Raw genomic sequence first — 24,930 nt, 5'->3', positions numbered from 1 at the left:
CCACCCCTAATCCCATATATCTCAATCTTGATATCACTCATACATAGTTGCTGCCCCAAATACTTTTTTCTTCCTCTTCCCAAACTCTCCCTCAAACCCAGCCAGGTAAGCTCTTTGTTTCTTTTCCCTCTCCTTAGTGGTTCGGTGCTTTACTATTCGTATCAGCTCAGCCTTGCATTCTTCTTTTAAAATTTATTACCCAGATCCTTTACCATAAAAGAGCATCTGGGAGTTGTCATGACCAAAACAACTGTTCCCCCACCACCAAAAAAAAAAACCAAAAACATAAAACTTTATTTTCTAAAAGTAAAAGAAAAGGGAAAAGCTGTGAATAATCATGTGTTAGTATTGTTTAAGGCTGTCACATAACCTTTGATAATCACTTATTTAGTGCAAGAGTCACTGGGAATCAGGCCACCTTAGGTGGTAAGTATCATGTCTAAGTGAAAACACTGGGATGTTTTCTAGCAGCTACTTGGCAATTAATTTTTTTTTTTTTGATAGAGTCTCACTCTGGTGCCCGGGCTAGAGTGCAGTGGCGTTAGCCTCGCTCACAGCAACCTCAAACTCCTGGGCTTAAGCGATCATCATACTGCCTCAGCCTCCCGAGTAGCTGGGACTACAGGCATGCGCCACTGATGCCCGGCTAATTTTTTCCATATATATTTTTAGTTGGCCAGATAATTTCTTTTTATTTTTTAGTAGAGATGGGGTCTCACTCTTGCTCAGGCTGGTCTTGAACTCCTGACCTCGAGCGATCCTCCTGCCTCGGCCTCCCAGAGTGCTAGGATTACAGGCATGAGCCACCATGCCCGGCCAACTTGGCAATTAATTTGAACTGTGCTCTTGTGACTGCAACCACCGAGCAATGGGACTGCAAATTACAAAGCTTTTGTTCACAGAAGCTTAAAACCATGTCCATAAGACTGTATTTGTGTTTTAATGGCTCAGTTAAACCATCCAATTCTATTTTAAACAAATATTTTTCCTCTCCCTAATGACCTTCTTCCTCTTTCTTAAGTGTGACAGTATTGCCTTCTTGGGGACTTTGCACTTGCTTACTCCCTGCCTTGTGCAGGTCTCTGCTCAAAAGTTATGGCTCTACTTAAGGGTGCACCCTCACGGGGCATCGTTTAGCCTTTTGCCCTGCTTTGTGCTCTGCATAGCTGTTAGGATTGCTGGACAGTCTTAGTCCAGGCACCCTGTAAAACCAGACTCTGAAGCAAAGTTATGTGCTAATGCTCTATCGGGAGGTGCCACACACACCAGGGAGAAAGGGCAGGGAGGCAGAGAACGAGGGAGAGCAAATACAAGGTGGTATGTTAGGAAGCTGCCTACTGCTTCCCTAGAAAACATCGCTGGTGGCTCAGTTCCAATTTACCTGCTGGTTCCTTTCTATTTCTGCCTCTCATGGATCTATGTTCATTCCTTAGGGTGAATCCCCTGCACGTCCCTGTTTTCTTACGTGGTCCCTTGGGGCAGCAGCTGCGGAAGCCACTCTGGGCTTGGGCACAGGAGTTGCTGCAGCTTCTCAAGCTGTGAGGAGTGAGGTGAAAGCTGGGGCTTTTCACCAAGGAGACTCCGTGAGTTGGTGCTTGGGGTGACCATGGCCTGGGAGGCAGGTGGGGCCAAGTGCATCTGGGATGTGCATAAACTGGGTCCAGGACCCTTATACTGTATATTTTCTTTTTTATTATCTTCTCCTCCATTTGGAAACATAGAGACTGCTTGTTTTGTTCATTGTTCACTACATTCGTAATCACAAGAACAGTGTCTGTCACATACGAGGCAATCCATAAATATTTGTTGAATGAATCTATTGAGTCCCTATTATGTGTCAGGGATTGTTATAGCTGCTAGGAGAGACAGGCATTGCCACCGATATCACAGATGGAAAACTTACGGAGAAAGGTGACTTTTTTAGTGCTATTCAAAATGGGAGCAATTCTGGATTTCCCAGCTTTTGGCCTTTAGTCTACAAGAAACAGTGTGTTTCAGAATATAAGCTCTCTTGACTTGACTTTGCCTGTCCTTTTGTAGGGAATGGGCTTTTCTAAGAAAAGAACTAAGCTGACTCCTTGTGTGAGCATTTGGTCTCTCTGTGCTTAATTTTCCTGATTTAGAAAATGAGCATGGCACCATGGAATCTACCAAATGGATAACAGAAAAATATTAATAGCACTATGTGACTGTATGAGTGTGCTTGGGCTGCCATAAGAGAGAACCACAGGCTGGGGAGCTCGACAACAGAAATTTATTCTAACAGTTCTGAGGGTTAGAAGTCCAAGATTGAAGTGTCAACAGCGTTGGTTTTTTTCTGAGCCCTGTCTCCTTGGCTTGCAGATGGCCATCTTCTGCCTGTGTCTTTACATGGTCTTCCCTATGTCTTTGTCCTAATCTCTTCTTATAAGGACACCAGTCATATTGGACTAGGGCCCAACCTCATGACTTTATTTTAAGTTAATTATCTGTTTAAAGAGCCGATCTCTAATCGTACAGTCACATTCTAATATACTAGGGGTTAAGACTTCAATACGTGAATTTGGGGAGGTGGGTAGAGAGGGATACATTTAAATTCATAACACTAACCCTAAAGAACTTGATTTTTTAAAATGTGGGGTAACGTGCAGGCCTGTTTTAAAAGGCCTCATGACGTAAATACCATAACCAGGCATCAAATCACATCCCATTCCCTGCCGCCTCCTGCCTTCTGTGGTATTCTCTTTCTGTTCCTCTTGGCCCCAGACTGAGACCAGCAAGGCAGTCAGAGCAGGTCACAGAGGGATCCAGAAATCCAAAAAGAGGGTATTGTACCAAGTAAATAAAAGGAATTATCATCCATCTAAGGTTCATTGTTTAAATTACCATGTTTATTTATATCAACACAAAATACAATAACACAACTTACAAAAAAACCAATTTATCTTCATGTAACATAACTCTTCAGTGAACAGAAGTACTACTGTTAATGTTTTGGCCTTTTCAAGGTCCTGCCTTGGGTCAAAACAGTATTCAGAGAAAGAGCAGATTCTTCTCTACCTTCCCTATAAAACACACTCAAAGGAAACTTCTATTTTCTAAAATCCCATTTCAGTAATAATATAAAAAATACCACAATAAGTCCATGTAGAGAATAGTACTGTTGTGTCATCAGTATTGCAGCTTGCACGTTGCTATAGATTTTCCCCAAGTTCTGGGCAACAATCAGGAACGTGAGGGGCACATCTGCCCTTCAGATTTTCAAGGTGATTGTTTAGTAATTCTTTTCATATAGCCATGCCCTCCCTAAATGTCTGATATACCTGAGTTATTTAGAAACCAGAGAGAAAAAAAGGAAGTCTCCAAGTGGTCAAATGTATACAGATCTATCTGGTAGAACTGAAGACAATTATAGATTATGCTGATGATTCAATGGACAATTGCAAAGCCTCCACTACATAATGATCTATTCACCTAGTAAAAGGCTTCACATTACAATTTAATCAAAAGTAATAAACATTTTAGAGATGGTAGAGAATTCTAATATATTTCAGTAGTTTAAATGTTATTTGTAGTCTCACTACCTTTTCAAACAAATGATAGTTATTGCTTAACGAACACAATCCTTCTATTATTTCACTGACAGAAGAGGCAGTTTTGTGCAGTGGGAAGAGGAAATGGCTTGGAGTTAGAAGATCTGGATTCTGAACCCAGTGCTGCTCACTCTCTGAGCTTTAGTTTCCTTACAAGGATCAAAGGAGATAAAAGTGCTTTGTAAAGGAGTCATAACCATAAAAAATAATATTCTACGGAGTCCATCTCTTTAATCAGCTGATGGATCCCTAATTGTGCACATGTATTTTGCAGGTAAAATCTTAACTTCTTAAAGGGAATATATGATGCATATCCACCAATGTAGTGGAAATGTGTAAGTTGGGCTATGCAGTTGGGAAAAGATTATTGATTAAAAAGCCTATAATTCATGAGGGACTTGTGTACTCTTGATTTGAAACCATTTAAAACTGTATTCTGTTTAATCCATGTTCTTTTAAAATTAGTGGCGCTGTCTTTAATAAATTATGTGACCATTTAAAGTAAGTTTTAAAAAAAGAAATGAAAACTTTTATATGGGGTTTAGAAGACTGTAAAATAGGGTAGAAGTTGTAGTTTGAAAACTCAGGGTCAAAAAAGAAACCAGTGCAGAAGATTGTTTTTTAGGTAATTTAAAAATAAATTAAATGATAGGGTTGTTATCTTTGTTTTTTACAGGTGACTTCTTAATTTATAAATTACTTCTTCCTCATCTGTAAAACAAATAAAATACTTATTTGTGTACCTGACTTTTAGGTGCGTACAAATTCACAGAAATTATTAACACTTCATTTTCAGTCTTAAATTTGGCATATCTTTGGAAGAATTGCATCCTCTCAGCTGAAGTAAAATCAGAATCTCATTTCTCATAGATTTTTAAAAAATCTTCCTTTATGAGATGGCAGATTTACTACCAGTTTAGAAATAATTGATGGGTGTGGATATACAGTGTGAACATACGGGCTTTGTGACTTTGCTGAGACAAAGACCTCAAGTAGCTGTGTTCCTAAAACAAATGAGATTCTAATTTCGAACATTTTTCAAATGGAAATCAGGCCCCCATGAATCATTTTGATGATTTCTTGAGGTACTAATGCAACAGAGTTAGTATTCTTCAAATGATCCCCAAAGTCACCTCTTTGCTAAGGATATTCCTCTTCTTGATTATTTTGAACCTGACAACACAGTCTCTCACCTTCATATAGAGGATGACTGATCTCCAAATGACCTATTATCATCTTACACCAACCTCATTTTGAAGCAACAAAGAAAGAAAAATTAAATAGTGCATTAACGTTTCCTATCAGTGAAACAGACTTCTTCCATCCGTGCAGGAGTTCTACCCATCTGTGGAAAGGTCCACCTTTTGTTTTTCCTTGTGTTTATAGGTTACATTTTTAAAGGTACTAGTGGAGCCTCTGTACAGTGGATTGGTTCCCTAAAAAAAAAAAAAAAGATTCAAATGAAAGTATGTACATTTTGTTATTATACTGTTTTATTGTCTCTATTTTCATTATAGCTCAAATTGGGAAAGGAGAGTCAAGCTCAGTCTTGGAAACCATTGGAATAATTTTGATTATTTTGATATTTCACACTGTTAGCATTTTAAATTTTGTACATTTTCATTTTTTTTAATATGCAGAAGCAATCCCATAAGTGCATATTCTAAAAATCTTACCATTTTTGGAAATGCACTAATTCAGGAATAGAAAATAAGACTTTGGCTGTTTTGGTCACCACTGTTTTCCCATCACTGAGAAGAGTGCCTAGCCCAGAGTAGGTACCCAGTATTTACTGAATGGGTAGCATGAACACCGATAGGTGAGCCAAAAGTGAAATGAAAGCTAAAAAAGTAAAAAACAGGACAAGTGAAACTGGTAGAAACATACAAAAATGAACAACAAAGTACACCTTTAAGAAACATGTTGCTGGTGAGAGGCATCAAACAAGGGCACAAATAATCTTTGTTAAAATGAGATCAAAACTCAGAAGAGGGAACAACTGGGTGCTTGGGAAGAGCAGGGAGAGATCCCCAGGACAGCTAACACTCTGGATGGCAAAAAAATGAGTTGGCTTTTGCTGACTTGATAAAACAGTGTGTAAAGCAGAGAACTGCAAGACACTGGGGAACTGGTGCGGGGGCCCCTGGGGTCATGAAAGAATGGCCCTCCCAAGGCAGGTCAGGCAAAATGGCTTTGCTCTTCAGGAAGTGGGGAGGTTGGGTGCCGATGCCTGGATAGCTCAGCTGTGCTGCTTGGGCTGTAGATGTGCTTCCAGGTACCAATAGCAGTGGTGCTGTGGCCAGAAGGACCAGGAGGATCAAGCCTCTCTAGTTCTAGACAGGAACAAGAATTGCTTCTCTCCCACTCTCCAAGGTTGACCACACAGGCTTTGGCATCAGACAGCCTGGGTTCAAACCCAGCTCTGCCACGTGACCTTACTGAAGCAACTCTGAGCCTTTGTGTCCTGAGCTCGAAAAGAGGGATTAACAAAGTGCCATTCTCTTCCAATGAGATAAAGTACTGTAGCACTGTGCCTGGCACATAGTAAATGCTCAATAAATGCTGCCTCTTCTTTTTAGTTCTTATTTATAGCTTTTCTTCACATTTGGAATTTACTTTTCTTTTAGGTCTTGGAGGGGGTTATAAAGATATTTTCCCTCAACATTTCTGAGCTCATTACTTAGTGTATATGGGGTCCAGGTACCACCTCTGACCCTCTAAGTTATAAAATACTATACTTTGGTCTCCTTATTCCATGAATTGGAAATATGTTAGCAATTTCCAGGCATAGCTTTGTTTAAAAAGCATCATTGTATTTGCCTTCTCAGTACATTTCCTTCAGCTCTCAGGAGTACTGAATAAAATTGAGAAACATTCCCTGCCCTCTCCCACTCACTGCCCTTGGACTTGCTGCTGTGCCCTCATTGTGAGCAGGAATCACACCTGCTCCCATTTTTATGTTGCCCAAGCCAGTGGCCTGACCTCTGCCTGTGTGACATTATCTCTCTTCATGTGTCTTTGAAGAGAGATGCTATCTCTATAATGAGGGTAAATAGAAAAGAGGTTCCTTGGCTGGTGGTGGGTGATGGGTGATGGCCAAGCTGCCATGTTGTTTTTACTCCTGAGATCAGCCTGGGTATTCTGAGGCACCTGCACTTCTTACATAGTCCCGCTGCCGTAAGAACTTGGGATTTTGAAGGCAGAAGGTGGACTGATGTGATCTCAGATATATGTAGAGTCTCATTTGCAAATAAAAATGATGTATGGAATTCTATTAAATATTAGAGACTAGAAGCTAGTTGGTTACAGTTGAATAAGGGACTCAACTGAAGAAGCAAGATAGAAAAATTAAGAGGTGCAGGCTGGTGGGGATGGTAGAACCTGTCCTGGAGGAAAAGGGAGCTTAGTGACAGAAAAGACACTCTGAAAGAGGAATCGGGCTGTGAGCAGAACCAGCTCAGCTCTGCGGGAGCAGGTGCTGGTTTGTGGGGGCCCCCCCATCATGTCAAACATACTGAAATGCACCCCCATCTCACACTTCATATAATCAATACGCACTGTAAAGGAGGTGATTTCAGTTGCAATTGACAGAATAACACAATGTTAGTCTGTAGATACTTAGTTGAATATTTAATTTCGATTATGTAGTTTTCATTCTGTATATTAAAGCAACTTCATCTATTCAGGTCTGCAATATTTTGGGGATCTCTTGCAAAGCTGGTTATAGGGCCATCACACATAGAGGGTGTTGGATAAAGCAGACTCTCCTGTAGTGGGCTGGTAGGATGGAAGCGTAAAAGCAGAACAAGAGCAAGTATATATTGCTGTTGGGGGTGTGCGTGGTAGGATGTTTCCTGACCTCCAGATGATAACCAGGGTGATAACCCACATCGGTTGTGTTGGCAGGAGGGAGTGTGGAAATGTCCAGTACTGCCTCTTCTAGTGACATGCAGGTGCGACCTCCCTACACAAGATTTCCCGTGGAGATGCAGGCTTGGGTCCTGCTCCATTCCGGATGAGTCTGCACTCCACTGCTCAGACAAGGTCAGCTTTCCCCTAACCATCTGGGTGCCCAGGCGGATTCCTGCAGGAGTCTGGGACTGCTAATTTAGGCTGTGAGTGCTGCAAATGCAACGGCACATTTTTCAGCCCTGAAGAAGTGGTAATAAGAAAGCTCTCTGTCATGACCCAGAGCTTCCTTAATGATCGTCTAACTGCCAAATGCAGACCTGATTTGCTTAGCACAGTACAAAATCAATCCACGACTGCAAGAAATGTCAAGCTGGATATCTTTTTGCCTCAAGTTAATGACTTGTCATCCTAGAAAAAAGGTCTAATCAAAGATGAATTTAAATATCTTCCATTTGTGTTTTCATAAAGAGTATATGGGGAGGGGGTGTTATTTTTACTCTAAAAGCATAATAGAAAGGTAACCTTTCTTTATAGCTATAATGAACTGTTGCAAGAGGTAAGAGTGAAGATCTTTCCATCCTGAGCTCTGTTATCTTAAGGGTCCAATGGGTTCTTATGGGTCAGGAGACCTAGCTGTCCCTATAGTCCCTGCAGGTCCCTTGGGGTTTTAAAGACCAAATTCGCCTCTTGAAGAAGAAATAGGTTTTTGATAAAAACTGAATTAAATTGAAGACCCTTATATGTGTGCACTGAGAAACATTTTTTTTTCTTGCAGGATAGATTAGTGAAATTTGAACTGAATTATTTGAATTAAAACTCTTTTGCATCCAAGTGAATAATTATTACCCAGTCATTATCTAGTCAGGAACATCAAACATTTGTTATTCAAAGAAACTCAATTTAACAAGGGAATAATATTTTTCATTTATGCTTTTATCTGTTTAATGCATGTTTTTGTCCCATTTCAGATGAAGAAAGAGTAAAAATTCGGCATTTGAATTTCAGTCATGTTCTACATCCTGAGGGAGAACAATTCATGTTTGGGGGGAAATTAGCTGTTAATTAAAATGTTATTTTAAAGATATTAATCATTTGTCAGTACTCATGCCTTTGTATGAGAACATTAAAATGTGCTAGTTAGTAGATACACATCACATAATTGCCCAAGTGCTTGTTTGCGGAACATCTGCTTATTATTTCTGGAATGGTCAACCAAAGACTGTGCTTGGAAGAACAATGAACAATTAGGGCTTCCTCTCCACCATGCACTGAAAGTTTAGAAAGTCCCTTAATGTCTCTGAGCCTCAGTTTACTTGACTTCTAAATGGGAATACCAAGACCATCTCACAGGGCTGGTGGTGGTTCAACTGATTGCTGTTTTTGCTTTGTGCCAACTTAACCCCTTTCTTTGGCCTGGTTGTCCTTCTCACCATTGCCAGGCACTTGCTCGACAGTTGGTGAAAGTTAAAAATAACATCTGTGCGTGTGGGATCAGCAGAAGTTAACTGTCCCACAACTGTGGCCTCATTAGCACTGTGTTCTGAGTTGTCAGGCTAACCTGTCTGGTTACATTTTACATAGTTAGGAATGGAGAAATTATATACTCACGGCAAACCCACAATTTACTTGCCCGAAGAATTCTGTTTAGTTATGAGACATCCAGAGATACACAAAAAGAGGAAAGCTGTTTAATTAACTTCCATAGACCCACCACCCAGATTCCATTATCAAGATTTTGCCACCCACTTCAGCTATCCCTCTCTCTTTTGTGGCTGAAATATTTCAAAGCCAACTCCAGCCTTCCTATCCTGTCACTCCTTCAGTATGCATCTCTAAAAAATGTGGATATTTTCTTGCAAAGTCATCACGCCATTATCATACCTAACCAAATTAACCATATGTCTTTGCTATCATTCTGACACTCAGTTTGTATTAATCTTTTCCCAGTTGTCTTAAAAATGTATTTTTATACTTGTATTGTTCCAAACAAGATCCATACGTTGCATCTGCTTGTCGTTTCTAAAGGCATTTTTAATGGGAAGATAAAATAGATGAAAATTTTCATTGTCCATTGTCCTGCACCATATATGATGATTAGTTTGAAATAACTGCATAAAATATAAACATCCCTTATCAAGGTAAATTTATCCAAAATGGAAAATTCCATTTACTTTAGGAATTGAAGATATTGCTATAGGTTTAGAGAAAAAAGTGTTAACTTCAATGTATTGGGGCCCGTGAACCCCCAAAAGCATTGTGTTTGTCTGTATTTTTTCCAGTGATATCACTGTTTGTAGAATCAGCAATGTAAGATAATTGCTTTTAGCTAGCTGGACACACCATTAGAGATAGAGAGATGAAATTAAAACCATGAAATTGTTTCTATGGATCTCTAGAAATGTAATTATCTCTCCAGTGGAAAAGAAACACAAAAAACTGCAGTTCTGTTTTCTGTTTGCCTCCTGTGAAGAGAAGACACTTAAATTATATCTCTTGAGTCCATATATTTAAAGGTTGACACGTTGGGGTTTTTTTTTTTTTCAAGGAGCTGCTTAAAATTTATGTTATTCAAGAAAAAACTAACTGCATGGTATTTAAAAAATCTTCTCAACTTTGCTTTGTAACCCATTATATCATAACAAGTATTTCCGTAGAAATTGGCATGAACTATCGCACGTTATTCCATTGGTTTTAGCCTAACCAATTTGTAAAAATGTTTAGATAGAGCACTTATGCTTTATCAAATGGAGCCTGAGGGATACTCCCAGTGGTGAGGAGTACTGAATAAAATCTGCTTCCTCGATGTCCCTAAGTAGCTACCTCAGGAGTCTAACGAGACTCTCCAGAGTGGCGGCAATCCCCCTGCACTGAGAGACAAATATGTTACGAGGGCCATCTAGGTCCAGATAGTGGATGGAGGTTCTTTTGCCCCCAATGCAGAACAGAAATCAAAACCTTTAGGGTCATGGTGAGAGTGGTAGAGAGAGAACGTAAGATGGAACTGCCGCTTAGAGCAGAGGGAAGCTGAGCCCCCCAGTCCCTTCCACCAGGCTCTTTCTCCTCCAGGCAAGGAGTAGCCCTAAGTGTTCACATACCGTTTGCCACTTGGCTTTTGATCGTTCTGCTTCAAATTTGGCAACTTCTTTACGATCATGAAATGACACCAACAACTTCCAGATGCACAGTAGGACCACCCCGATGAGAAGACTAGCCAGCGAAACCCCCAACATGATCATGGGAATGTTTGGAGGTTTTGGACAATCTGTGAAAACAAGAAAATTATGATAAGAAGGTGGTACAATTAACGTTTTGATGTAGGAAAGACATTTTTCATTGGATTTTCCATCCACGCTTTTTATGCAATAGAGGGTAAATGTTGACACCTCTTTGTCTTGCTGAAATTTAAAAAAATGAATAACTTGTTGAAGGATAGCCCTGCATTCCTTCAAAGTAGAACAAAAGATGAAGGAAGAGTTTAGTTATTCAAAGAAAATGGATACACACTTGATGGCTGACTTAAGAGTTAGAATCCAGAAGAGTGACAACTAATGCACATGGAATATTTAAGGGACCAAAAACGAGGCTAGTTTTATCACTAAAGATGGTCTCTTGTGAGTACATAATAAGGTAGAAATGAAATGTGTGTGTGTGGCACACGTAATTACTTTTCCACAGATCTTCTTGAATCTTGAGCAGTCTAGGAGATTACATTAAAAATTATATACAGCCTATCTCCTGAAAGATTACTATTTGCTGCTCTTTTTTTTAATAGACAGAAGACAATGATGGCTTTCAGTTCTATTTTGTTGAACCCTAACGCAGTGCTATGGTTTCCTGGAAAGTTCCTGGACCAGAGTCAGGAGAGGCGAGTTCAGTTCCCATCTGATGTACAGTAGCTGTGTGAATTCCATCGAGTCCCTCAGTATCTCTCAGCCTCAGGACCCTTATCTGTAAAACAAAGTTCAGTGTTTCCAGAACTTTCAGATGATAACAAAAAGCTGAGGAGGCTCATGCTTATTAAACCCACAGCCTCCTAGATGACCTCTAGAGGATTCTGATTCAGTGGGTCTTGGATGAGGCCAAAGAATTTTTTTTTTTATTGTTAAAGGTATTCCAAGTGATTCTTATCTTCAGAGAAGTTTGGGAAATTAGATGTAGATGGTCCTTTCAACTTGAATATCCTATGAAATGTTATTTTGACTCTATTGACGGTATTAATATAATTTTGCAATTACACAGTACCTTCCCTCATTGACAGCAGAATGACTAATAATCCTTGCAATATGCCTAGGAGATGATACATTTCTTAATGAAACATTGTAATTAAGCTCTCCTCTTGCTTTTGGGGAAAAAAAATCACACAAAGAAATTATCATTAAATATCTGCGTCCCTCTGCAAGAAGTGAGGCAAAATCCATATTATCTGGGGAGGAAATGAATCACTCTTAGTTTATCCTCTTATTGCTTTTATATATTTAGTAAAGAGAGTGAAACACATAGGACTAGTCATGCTGCTTTTAAGGTAAGGATCTATAGCCAATCTGAATCTGAGTGGGACTAATGACCCTCTAACAGCAGGATACCTGGCCTCATACACTTTTATTCTTTGGCCAAGAAACCATGCAAGGAGATTATGCAAAAATAAGTAAAGGAGCTAATGACATAGCTATTATAGTAGGAAGATCTAAAGACTGTATTCTAGCATAGCAAATGAACCATGGCTGCCTCTAATAGGCTAGCAACACTCCTGCAAAGAAAGTATTAATAGCAGGCTCATGTCAATGAGAATATCCACTGGCTACATCTTTGGCTAAGAAGTGTCTGGGGTGGGGTGTAGCATGCTCCTGCTCATAGCAAGATGAAGCTTGCTAAGACCCTGCCGCCAGACGTGAATTAGGAGGGCTCTCCAGTAGGGAATAAAGGAGAAATGGGTGCAGACTGGCAGAGGTAATTATTTGAAGAAATTAAGGCTACTGGGACTTGTACATTTCTCGAGAAAAGATTTTGGCCCATGTGCCCAAGCAGATCTTACACAACAGAGATCTTCACCCTTCATACTCTGATATTTCTTGAGACTGAAGACAGATTTCTTGGTGGGAGAAGAGGGTCACCTCTATCACTGTGTGTGATGTGCACTGTTCCCCTTTTTCTGCCCTCAAGTTCAGGTTGGTGCTGCACCTGCTCCTAAGGTCCTGAGTATCTCACCTTGCTGTGCTGCCCATCTGGTAGCTCTACCACATGTGCCTGTTGAGCGCTTGAAATGTGACTTTCCCAGATTAGGTTGTACTTCCAGTGTTAAAATACACACTAATTTTGAACACTTGGTTATGGAAAAAATGTCAAATATCTCATCAATAATTTTTATGTTGATTACATTTTGAAATGACAATATTTTGGATATAATTGTAAATAGAATTCATTTCACCTGTTGGTTTTCACTTTCTAATGTGGTTACTAGAAGATTTAAAATCACATATATGGTTTGCATAACAGTTTTCTGTTGGACAAGGCTGGTCTAACACATCTTTCTGCCATTCAGGTATTTGTTATGATTGTGCAGCCAGTGGGAGGCAGTAGAGTACAGTGGTTAAGAGCCAGACTGCAGGAGTTCCTCAGCCAGCCCTGGCACTTAATTACTGCAAGACTTAGCAAATTATTTAATGTCTCTGCCTCAATTTCCTTACCTGTAAAACAAAACTAATAGTAGTACTTGCTTTATATGGTTGTTGAGGATATTAAGTGAATTAGTACACGTAAAACATATAGAACAACATCTGGCATATGGTGTTAGTAAGGGCTTAATAAATGAGAACTATTATATTATTAATATTACTATTGTTACAACAAATGCACTCTTCTGGAACCTTCTAGCCAGGAAGGCACCTTCCAGCCAGGAAGGCTCCCCAACTCTCATGCCTTGATTCTGATGTGGCTCTTAAGCTCTGAAATTCCCTCCAGACGTAAGAAAGAAGATGAATGGAGCTCTCCACAAGCACCCTGGTGGTGACTCTTCATTCAGTTTCTTTTTCAATTTGCTTGGAGGACCCTGGGAATCATTAACCTCCTTCACCCCTTCCTCCTTTCTCATTTTGCCTCTTTTCTACCCAAGCTTCCAACTGGCCACGTTGGGATTCTCTGGTCTTAGAGCTGTGAGAGGGGAGGGACTATTGACTTCTGGGGGAACAGGCTCTCCTATCCTGGCTCCTGGAAGTGCCAGGCCTCCCCAACAATGTGAGTCTGTTTTGAGGAAGAGGCATCCTTGAAGCTGTCAGGTGACTCCTGTTAAGCCTCAGGGAGGTAATTTTGTCCCTCACCCTTCCAGACTACAAAAGCACAGGGCTAACAAACTGCCACAATAAAAAGGCATCAGGGCATCTGTGTGTGCTCTGAAGGATGGCACATTGACGTGCCACTCATACTGTGTGGAAGAATAAAAGAATAGACAACAGTTCGGTAATGAGGAGGCATTGATCAGCCAAAGGCATGTTTCACTGAGAAAAAAAATCACCAACTAGATACAAAAGCCTCCAAGCTTAAAACAGGGCTTGATTCTGGAAATTTTTGTTGTCTGGAACTCATGTTTTCAATAGAATCAGTATTATCAGGGATGGCTTTGATGTCAAGATAGCTAAAACCACTGCCACAGTCACAAACAGGGGATGGGGTGTAGCTGGAGAATTGGACTTCATGAGACAGATAATGAGGAGGAAAGTGTCTTTGTGTTATAAAGTAAGTCTTCCTTGCACAGCAGCCTTCACCTTATGTTGCCTAAACTAATGGCCTGAAGATGTATTTTATGTATGCGTTTCAAAGAAATCGATTTAAATGAGATTTTTCAAGAGCAAGTCTCCTGGAGCACTCTGCCCACCTGAGCTTCAAGGCCAAGTTCACAATCATCTTCGCATTTCTTGGATTGTGCCAGCCTCTCTCTCTCCCTCTCCCTCAGCACTGTGATGGGATATTTTTCTGATCATGTTTTCTTGATTGGGTTATAATGTCTTGAACCTACTTTTTGGTTACCTTGGCATTGCTTTGGTTGTTACGCTAAGTGATATCAAGTTGATACTTTTGGTTTCAAATTCAGGACTTACTATTTTATCAGCACATTCGTATCACATTTTATCGGCACATGGTAAACAAGTACATGTAACAACACACAGCTGCCTGCTAGCCTGCCCTTGCCCTATTGTCTGAGACAGAACTTAAGCTCCAAGCTCTTTGTGGGAGAAGGAGGTTGCCGACAAGGTCTGATGAGGTCTGACTTGACGCAGCTGTCATTTCTGCAGGAACGGTTTGGAGAGAAATACATCATTAATTGAAGCCAGAAAATGTGAGAGGCACCCGTGAGTACGTGGGAACGCAGCCAGGGTTGTTAGGGCAGTCACTCAAAGGGAGATCTGGGGACCATTTGGATCAGAGTCGCCAGGGGCATTTGTTAAAATGCAGGGTCCTGGGCCAAACGTCAGGTTTGCTGACTCAGGATATGATATGGGCATTTTTAACAAGCTTCCCCCATGAATCCGATACCCATTAGAATTTGAAAATGTCTCAACAAAAGTACCTTCTCCATTACGTTCTTCTCTACTTAATATAAACTTTTCTCTCCACTGAATATGAAATTTTTATTTGAGGGTTTCCCAAATCCCAAACTGACTCGATGAGTTCGTGTGGATAAAAACCCACAGGGGCGATGGACCCCTTGATATCCTTTATAGATCACAGCCTCCCTCACTTGCTGCTTGGAGTGTTTTCTGACTCAGCATTAGCATTTAATGACCCATTACCATCAGTTACATATTGTCACATATTTTATGTGCACCATTTCATTTAATCCTGAGTCAACACTTAGAAGAAAGTACTATTATCTTTCCCATTTTACAGGTGAGGAAACAGAGACCCAGAGAGGCAAGTATCTTCCAGAATGTCAAGCAGCTATTAATCAGATTTGAACCAAGGGTTGCCTGATTCCAACTCACTTTAAAAACTGCTACACACCTCTCTGTTAGCTTTTCCTAAAGACATACTTTTCATTTACATTTCATTTAATCCGCTCACGTTTCTACAATTCAGCAGCCAGCTTTCAGGGAGACGATGATCGGTGCAAATACAAGTCATCTTGTTATCTGGTCTTCATAAGAGGCACTGGAACGTATCAAACCTTTTAACAGATATCTTTCATTCCTTGGGAAAGTAGAGGCACTCCATCAAAAAATTGGAAATGTCTTTCCTGACAAGCTACCGAAAATGACTTCCCGGTTGTTTTCTCTTCTCCCCCGTAGCATCACCTGCCACTGACAGCGAAAGGCAAGCCACCCACCTTTTTCGTTGATGCTGTGAATGATGGTTCTCCCCTCATTATCTGTAGTTATTAGGAATGTAATAAGACATTCATTTTCTCCTTGCAGAGAGCAGAAAACAGAACTATCCTTTGAGAAATCTGCAGATAAAGGAGTCATTCATTAGGTTAAATGAGATTCCAAAAGAGATTATTTTTACAGCAAAGTAGTCAGTTTAATATGCAAATTAGAATGTTCGGTATTGCAGAATAAGAGTAGAAAAGGCTTAGGTTTTTTTCCCAAGTCAGGTTTTAGTTTTTGGTCACGTTCCAGAAGAATAGTTCCAGATGTGGTCAATCAGGACTGACCATCAAATGTACCTCTCAAACTCATGTGGGCAGGATTTCAATAAAGTGAAAGTACTTCAAGGCAGGTACCCACAGCTGTCTTGGGAATAGAATGGCCCTGATTATGGTAATGAGGGAGCTATATGTTCTTCCTTGCTGAGAGCATCTGGAAGGATGTCTAAATTACATTTTTGTGTAGTACAAACTGATACTGATACTTTTAAAGGGGCCTTTCTCCCAGTGGCATAATCAAGATCCCTGCCCACATACTGTCACAACGGTAAATATAAATTAATATCAGGAAACTGAGACCAAAGTGTTATGTAGCTCAGGGACCAGCAGGATAAAGAAAAACGAACACAGAATGAGAGTTTGTCTATCATTGAATATAGCTCCTTTCTTAATTAAAAAAAAAAAAAATCCAGTTTTCCTCAAATATTTTCCAAATGGAAATTTTTTCTTATTGAGCTTATTCAAGAGGCAGAAAATAAATGTCATGACAGAAATAGAAAATAAAGTAAAAAGGCCAATCTGAGATGTCAGTACTATTTATCAAAAATTCTAGTGGTCCAGCTCCTAGGCCAAAACTATGCAGCATTTTCCTAATTAAAAACAAAACAAAAAGACAAACTTGATTAACAGTTCTCCTATCTTTTAAGTTGGAGACTTTTCAAGGATAGTTACAAATGCTTTTTTAGAAACCTGTAAATAGAGTGAGTTTGCTCTAAATTAACGCTTTTAAGACATATGGTCCAATATTAACGTGTTATGACACAATGAGTTAGACTGTTAGAACTGGGACTGTCCAGATAATCTTGGCCATATTCTTCCTAGGCTTATAACCCATCTCGTTAGTTTAAAAATAAAAAAGTGTTACAGAATCCACGTGTTTCTCTGATTCTAACAAAGAAAAATTAAATCATAGCCTATTTGGTATAAAAATACCATATCCATAGAAAGACAGAAATATTAAGTTGTCGTTTTTGCATTTAATTTATAAGATAAAAACTTGACAGGGTCTGTGAGACCTATACCTTGTGTTATCTATTAAAACAGGGCCTGGTAAAACATCTAGCATTATCAATAAGATTTCAGATGATAGATTTAAGTGCACAGTTTTTGAACCCAGTAGAAGCATCTATTACATGGGAATATTAAGAAATCTAATTACAAGTCATTCTAATATGATCATTCCCAAATATTTGCAATCATCTAAATCACCTGGGTGTTTTCAAAACATAGATTCTGGGGACCCAGCCCTGAGTATTCACATCAGAGAGGTTGGTGGTATGTACAGGAGCGTGTACATTTAGGGAGCTGTTTAATAAGCATTTTTAAGAAGACGATTCTGATTAAGAGATTTGGGAACCTCTGGGCAACACTTGATTAGTGAGATTTGTGTTATTTCATGTGTTCAATTGCACATGGCGCTGCCTATATAAGTCACACTTTGGTTATTTTACGTGGCCTTCACTGCACTCCATATTACATCATCACTTCAATTAACTAGGATTCGTGAAGTCTTGGGGACTATGCTTTTCCTTACTGGAGTGTTTTCTTCCTTCCTCTGCCCCTCTCTGCCATGACAGTGGCAGTAGGCTCACTCTGCTCCCCTGAGTATATTTAATGGAAAATTTTATTCTCAGGTAGAAAATATGTGGATGGCTTATCGTACTGTGTTCAGTAATATTAATCTTGCTTTTTTTGTTTTCTTTCTGATAGGTGCACTAAAGCCCAGGGAGGCTTACTTTACTTGCCAGGATTATTTAAAGTTTTAATAGAACTGAGAATATGACCTTTGAGTCACAGCTCCTGTACTGCTTTAATTATTTTAGTCCTTTTCATGACTGTTACAGCTCTAGATGTAGCCCATTCTGTGGTGTTTTGGTATTGAATAGTATTATCAAATGTGCAACCAAAGATTTGCATAATTAGCTGGTAAGGTTTTCTTTCCTTGTTCGTAAAAAAATGGGTCTTTCTTTCTTACCCTCCTTTGTGAGTGCTCAGAGTTGCTCCTCTGGAATAATACAATGAAAATGAGATCTCAGGCAGTCCATGAAATCATACTTAGAGAAGGAAGAAATGTGAGAACAGGATTGAAGAGGTAGGGTCTGGGAAGGTCCAAGAAGGATGTGGAACATAGAAACCGGCACCACTGAGTTAAGACGACCATCATTTAAGACCCCAGCTCTGGGATCAGTTACCAGTTCTCTAGGAAAATAGTTTCCCAAGAGGAAAAAATAAGGTTCTATGGTCAAATAAACTTGGGAATTTCTCTTTTACTTTAATTCCTCCCCTTACCTCTCCTAATGATTCACAATACACATTTAATTCAACGTGCATAACAAATCTCAGAAGTCTTGCAAAAAAATTTAAAACTTAGTTTCCCATTTCCAACATTTATATGATCCTGGGAGCTTTTTTCTATTTGATGCTTTCAGAGGTAGTGTTCCATGAAATACACGTTGAGTAACAATGCTCTGAGTGCATAAATGTTGGGGTAAATCAAAAGCATGACTCAGTAAAATGGAACGAATGAAGTTAAGTCTCATCCTTAAATGTGTCCACCCAAGTTACCCACAGCAGAATTGAGGAACAATTCATACAGATTGTAAAGTTAAGCTTATTTTAATTTACTTTCCATGACCTCGTTGGGGGAAGGATGTTTTGCTAAAAGACCGTATGGAAGGGCAAATACAGTGTGATAATTTCAGGGGGATATGATCAATGACATAACTGGGTGAGTAACTGGAAACAGGACTTATAAAAGGGCTCATCAAAAACGTGACTTTTTAAATCACAGTCTGACAAATTCTTCCAGATTAGTGCTTTAAGTGGTATTAGTAATCCAATTATTATTTTCCATTTCTGGGTTAGAAATAGTTATATCCCCCTATTTTGAAGACAGTTTAGTCAAATACACAAAAAGAATAATGAAAATATTTTAAATGCCACTCGAACCCTTGTCTTCCTCTTAAATCCAAGCATTTATGATAATCTATTCAGAAAATTGTATGCCTAAATATAGTATTAATAACTACACGGTTCACACCATCATGATTTATATGTTTGCGAGGTTCATTCCTTTTTCCCTCAACACAGTAGGTTTCCCATGTTGCTAGTGAATTCAGTTCTAGTAATTTGCAGGGCATTGTCTGCAATTTCTACTTATTTCTGGGGAAACACTTTGTAAATATCCCCACTGCTTGCTATGAAATGAACCCAGAAGGCTGTGCTGAGACTCTACACTAGTTACTAATGTGGACAGTCCACAAATGCTGCCTTCCTCAGTGTTGTAATGTATCTTACCTTTCGCATTAGTATAAGGCACACACCATCTTGTCCAATTTACTGCTATTTGGCATGTTTATCTTTGGTCACCAGAAAAGCACAGATGAGGGATTCATGAGCACTAATCCTGTCCCTCCATCTAGGGCAATGCAACTGTGCAGACAGAACTCTCAATTTTGAAACAATGTAAGTCATTTTCAAAGCAATATAAAGGTCATTAACTTATTCCATTTTGGAAACAAATTAATTTCCATATTCTAATTCCATCTATTCAAGATACATATCTTAGAGGGTCATAAATTATTGTCTTGATTATTTCGCTTCACCTGAGATACATCCTGGTCACATCGCTAATGCGTGCAGAGTAACGATTCTACTTAAGCAGCATGATAATGCAGACAGTTTGGGATGATACAAAACTAAATTCTCCCAGATTGTCTGTATAGGAATAGTCAGTCATTATCTTTGTTTTAAAGTCTAGAAACTATTTTTTAAATGGCCTTCCCAGCTAAAATACAAGCTAAATAATTGAGGTGAAATTTTGCCATTAGAAAGAATCTGATTTTAAGTAATTAAATTTAAAATGACAGATGAAAGCAAGAGCAGAGTTTGCTCAGCAGTTAAAGGTAACAGGCCCTTCTTGTATTTGGGGGGTGAAATAACATGGAATTAAGGGTGGTCATGGAAAGCCCAGGTTTGGAAGGTTGGGAGTAAAGGCATATTGTGGGGGATGGTTACTGACCACTGACCAGAGACTACCCAGTATCTGGGAGCTGCTATCAGGAACATGGTTCTACAGCTGGCTTTATCTTATCTTGAAATAAGGCAATCAGATGACAGAAGACAATTTCAGGTTTGGAGGCTAACATTTAGCCATTTCCTCAATTTTCTTTCTTTCTACTTTGAAAAATATAGCATTCTGGAATTCTCTGCAATTGCATTTGCTAAGCAGAGGTGAACTTGCCAACAGAACTGAGGTCAAATACAATAGCCATGACTTTAAATTGCTCATGTCCTGTCCCAAGCCATCAAGTTTTTAGCGTTGTAGAATACTTTACTCTTAAAAAATGAATGTGAGTGAGTTAATGCCCTGGTACAAATAAGGTCGAGCTACTAAAAAGCCCTTGATTCACAGAGTTTCAGGAACTATGCTTCTCAAGAACTATGTAAAGGAAATAAAAACAATTCAAGACAAGTAGAACCTTCTTCTTCATTGATGGTCACACCAGCTAGTTTACATTTGTCCACACATTCTTCTCGGGGCTGGCCATCTGCAGACAGGTAGCATTCGATGCAGCTCCTGTGGACAGTATTCAAGAGTTCGTGTCAGTTCATGTTGGTGGGATACAGATACGTAGCTGAAATATTGCTTTACTGTTGTTGCAGTTTGTGCTACAGGAGTGTCTCATAGGTGACATTATCTTTGGTTACTTTCAGAAAGATAGTTCAGCGATATCCAAGAGAACACTAAATTATTCTGAATTTACTCAGTAATCAATGTTTCCCAAGCCAGCCTTGATAATAGCTACTATACTCTTTATCTGTAATGATTGCTTCTGATTGGTTAAGTTAAAAAAACAAAACCACAAAAACCAATTGATTTAGCTATGTTTTCATTTTACTTTTTCCTAAGAATAGCTTATGTTCCTAAAATACGATTAGAGACTAGACAGAGTTTTTCATTTCTTAAAAGAAATGGTCTATATCTTAACTAGAATTCTAAGAATGATGAGTGGTCTTTGTGTATGTCACATACGATTATTTTTAAAATTCACTTTTCTGTAATTCTTTTTTAATAAGTCCAAGCCTCGATGAAGGCGTTTTTAAAAGGAATATTAGAGCCTGGATCCTCATTAATACAGGATTCTAAATTAAAGATTATTACTTATAGGACAAGTATATTTCCAAGAACACAGTCCAAGAATTAAACTACTCTAAAGATGTCTATAGAGCAAAGTAAAATTCACATCTTGAATTAATCTTGTGCTGAAAAATCACTTTGCCAATAGATTGTTCTTAGAGGTAACCCAAAACAGCAAGTTTTCTCACTGCGGACACATCACGCTTCCTCTCTCTCTGCCCCTATAGATACATACGTTCTTCCAAGTGCTTGAAACCCCCTCACCCTCACCCATGCCTCAGCAAATCTCAGCTGAAACCTCACTTCATTAGTCAAGCCTTCACTAACTCTAGGCCAGTTAATTCCTTGCGATGGAAGCCTCAGGATTTCCTATAGGAATGGTGTAGGAGCAGCAACCTATGTGGCAGTAGGGATAGAGGCTTTGCTGTGAAGTTGCCTTCGTATTGCAAGTATATTGCATTTATCTAGAATATTTTTTGTCTTTGTTATATGTGTCTATTTATTAATGAAAAGGAAATTATCCCCAACATCCATTTAAAAATAAGCAAAAGACATTAATAAACATTTTTCCAAAGAAGATGTAGAGGTGGCAAATAAACACATAAAAAGTGTTCAATAACACAGAATATCAGAAAAATGCAATTTAAATCATAGAGAGATACCATTATACAGCTACTAAAACAGCTAAAATTAAAAAGACTGACAATACCAAGCACTGGCAAGAATGTAGTGCTCACATACTGTTGGTGGGAATGCAAATGGGTACAGTTTAAATCACAGCTTGGTGGTTTCTTTAAAAGTGAAGCATTCACACACACTGTATTATTGGCACAGGAGAAATAAAACAAACATATTCATATTAAGAATTCTATGCCTATGTTCATAGTAGCATTATTTGTAACAGCCCCAAACTGGAAACAACCCAACTGCCCATTAAGAAATGAATGGATAAACAAATTATGCCATATCCACAGAATAGAATACTACTCAGCAATAAAAAGAATGATGAACAATTCACCTAGGTAATACTGATGAATCTCAAAATAATTATGCAGTGTGAAAAACATCAGAAACAAGAAGGAGTAAACATTCTATGATTCCATTCACATAAAATTCTAGAAAACAAACTATTCTCTTGTGAATGAAAGTAAATCACTGGATGCTTGCAGGCCTGGGGAGTGCAGACAGAGTTTATAAAAGGGCATGAGGTGAATCACAGATATGTTCATGATCATGATTGTGATGATTTCATGAGTTTATATAACAAAATTCTTCAAATTATACACCATAAACACATATAAACTATTGTATGTCACTTATGTATCAAGAAAGTTTGCAAAACATGGTTCAAAATAAAATATCTGATCTACTTTTTGGAAACCAGAAGGCGTGGCAACCCCCTGCTGCTTGCATAGCTCTTTCCTCATGGCGGGGGGGGGGGGGGGGGGGGGTGGGGGTGGCGGGGGGTGGGTGGGGTGGGGGGGTGGCCGCAGCCCTGCACCCATCAATGCAGAAATTACAGACAAGCAAGCTACGCTGGTGGAATCACAAAAGCTGTTCCCTGGCCTATAGGATCTCTGTTGTTTCTCTCCTCATTTTCTCACCTCTACAGCAATGGACTTCAGGTGAACAATGCAGAAAGTCCACAAGACTCCACAAAACCTTTAGATTATTTTAATTGACAATGACCTCAGCTATCGGACATGCTCAGATTTCTAGGTCCTGTGACTGCTCACAGCCACAGTCACTGGAAGATTTGTGAATGCACTTTTACAAGATGTGCCTTCCATCTGGTTTGTGGCAGGCTCCTCCACACCTGGCATTTCTGTACCAACTATGGTTCACACCTGACTCCCACTGTCTTCTGAGTGCCATCAGCCCATGGGATGATTGATATCATCCTTGTAGAATCTCGTGAAAAGGTTCTTCTCAACAGTGTGGGGCATTATGTGACATCCTTCGGGAACAACAGAACAACTTCATCCTATTCCCAGAAGCACAGGAGTGTGACCCGATAGCTGACCTTTCCTCAGGATGAACTCCGGTCTCACAGAAAGTGTGGGGATGCAGGCCACAAATTGGGACAACAAAATTCTTGCATTGTTTCCTAGGAGGTCTTGGGCAGCAAAGTAAATTTGACCAGAACCAGTGAGAGAACTACTCTCTGTAATTTCACTTTTCCTGCAGAAGCCCACAAAGTTGAGGTCCCCACAAAAACTGTCCATTCCTTCATATATAGAGCCTGTTTTGTACCCAGCCCACACAGTAAACAAAACCCCAAGATTACAGGTAGATTTAACAGAAAGGCTTTTATTAGTACACAGACCAGAGCAATGTGAGGCAGCCAGTTACCACTCCATGACTTGGAGACTGGAAACATTACCAACAAGTGTCATGTGAGACCAGGAATTTCCGTGAAGAAGGGAAGCCTTCTACATAAGCCTCCAGCAGAACCCAGGTTGGGTGCTCCTGGCCAAAATTGGGCCAGGTGTATGCTTTAATCAGGCAGAAAAAGGAATGAAGTCCCCCTAAAGGCTCAGACAGCTCAAAATTTCCTCGAGGGAATGAGCACAGACTTGCCTTGCCTTAAGCACATCAGGGTGACAGATGTCCACTGTGCAAGGTGGTAGAGGGAGATGGTTCTACCAGAGAAACTGGCAGTGATTTCACTCTGCCAAGGGCCTTGAGCAGGTTAGAATATGCAGAGCAGCTCCTGTAAGCCTCACGCACGCCTGCAACTTATGCAGAATCAACCCGCTCTGGAGATTTGAAAGTATGAGGTTAAACTTCAGGCAGATGCTCCTCACAAAAGCTCTGTAGAGCCAGAATACTGAAGAGACAGCACATTCCTTGCAGGCCTAAGGTCTTTCCCAAGTGTGGACTTTCAGGAGCTGAACAATGTTAGACTCTGAGTTAAAGGCTTTTCCACAACTGCTGCATTCATGAGCCTTCTGCTTGTGGTGACTTTTTTGGTGGTGAATGAGGATGGAACATCAGCTAGAGGAATTCCCATGGTTGCCACACTCCTCTTTTCTCCAATGTGAGCTACCTGGTGGTGAATGAGGCCAGACTTTCGTCTAAAGGACTCTCCACGCTGGCCACACTCACAAGGCCTTGCTCCAGCATCCATTCTCCAGCATTGAACAAGGATGGAGCTTTGACTAAAAGATGTCTCACATTCACTGCACTTATGAGGCCTTTCTCCCGTGTGAACTCTTTGGTGTTTAACAAAGGTGGCTTTTTGGCTAAGGGATTTCCCACACTGGCCACACTCATAAGGCCTTGCTCCAGTGTGAATTTTCTGGCGGTCAACAAGGCTGGAGTTCTGTGTAAAGAATTTCCCACGTTTGCTGCACTCCCAAGGCTTCTCTCCAGTATTGACTCTCTGATGCTGAACAAGTACTTGCCAAGGAAGGTTTTGCCACCTTGGCTATGCTCACAAAGCGTTTTTCCAGAGTAGACTCCTGGGCGGTGAACAGGGGTGTGTTTGTGCCTGGGAGCTTTCCCACATTCACCAGATTTGTCGTGACATTTTTGACTGTGAATGTCCTCCCCACACTCCGTGATTTTGTTGGGCTTCCCACCTTAGGGAGAGGCTAGGGACCTCAGAAGCCCCAACATGGCTAGGAGGTCCTTCCCAACTTCCCAACTAGGGAAGGTCGTCCCTGCTA

General features: G+C 39.9%; 1 protein-coding gene across 2 annotated transcripts in view; it reads right to left on the bottom strand.

The window, feature by feature from the left end:
• Positions 1 to 2,848: 2,848 nt before the first annotated feature.
• Positions 2,849 to 24,930, bottom strand: part of ITGB6 (integrin subunit beta 6) — a 73,647-nt gene continuing 51,565 nt past the window's right edge. For both annotated transcript variants that reach the window (XM_045558958.1, XM_045558959.1), the window contains 4 exons: positions 20,601 to 20,698; positions 15,802 to 15,921; positions 10,580 to 10,746; positions 2,849 to 5,008 (listed from right to left, as the gene is read on the bottom strand). In XM_045558958.1, the coding sequence (XP_045414914.1) occupies positions 4,910 to 5,008; positions 10,580 to 10,746; positions 15,802 to 15,921; positions 20,601 to 20,698 (484 nt within the window). In that variant the 3' untranslated portion in view covers positions 2,849 to 4,909. The remainder of the gene's footprint in view (positions 5,009 to 10,579; positions 10,747 to 15,801; positions 15,922 to 20,600; positions 20,699 to 24,930) is intronic.

The sequence above is a fragment of the Lemur catta genome, chromosome 8, assembly GCF_020740605.2.
Source record: "Lemur catta isolate mLemCat1 chromosome 8, mLemCat1.pri, whole genome shotgun sequence".
Classification (NCBI taxonomy): domain Eukaryota; kingdom Metazoa; phylum Chordata; class Mammalia; order Primates; family Lemuridae; genus Lemur; species Lemur catta.
This window is presented reverse-complemented; position numbering and strand designations above follow the sequence as displayed.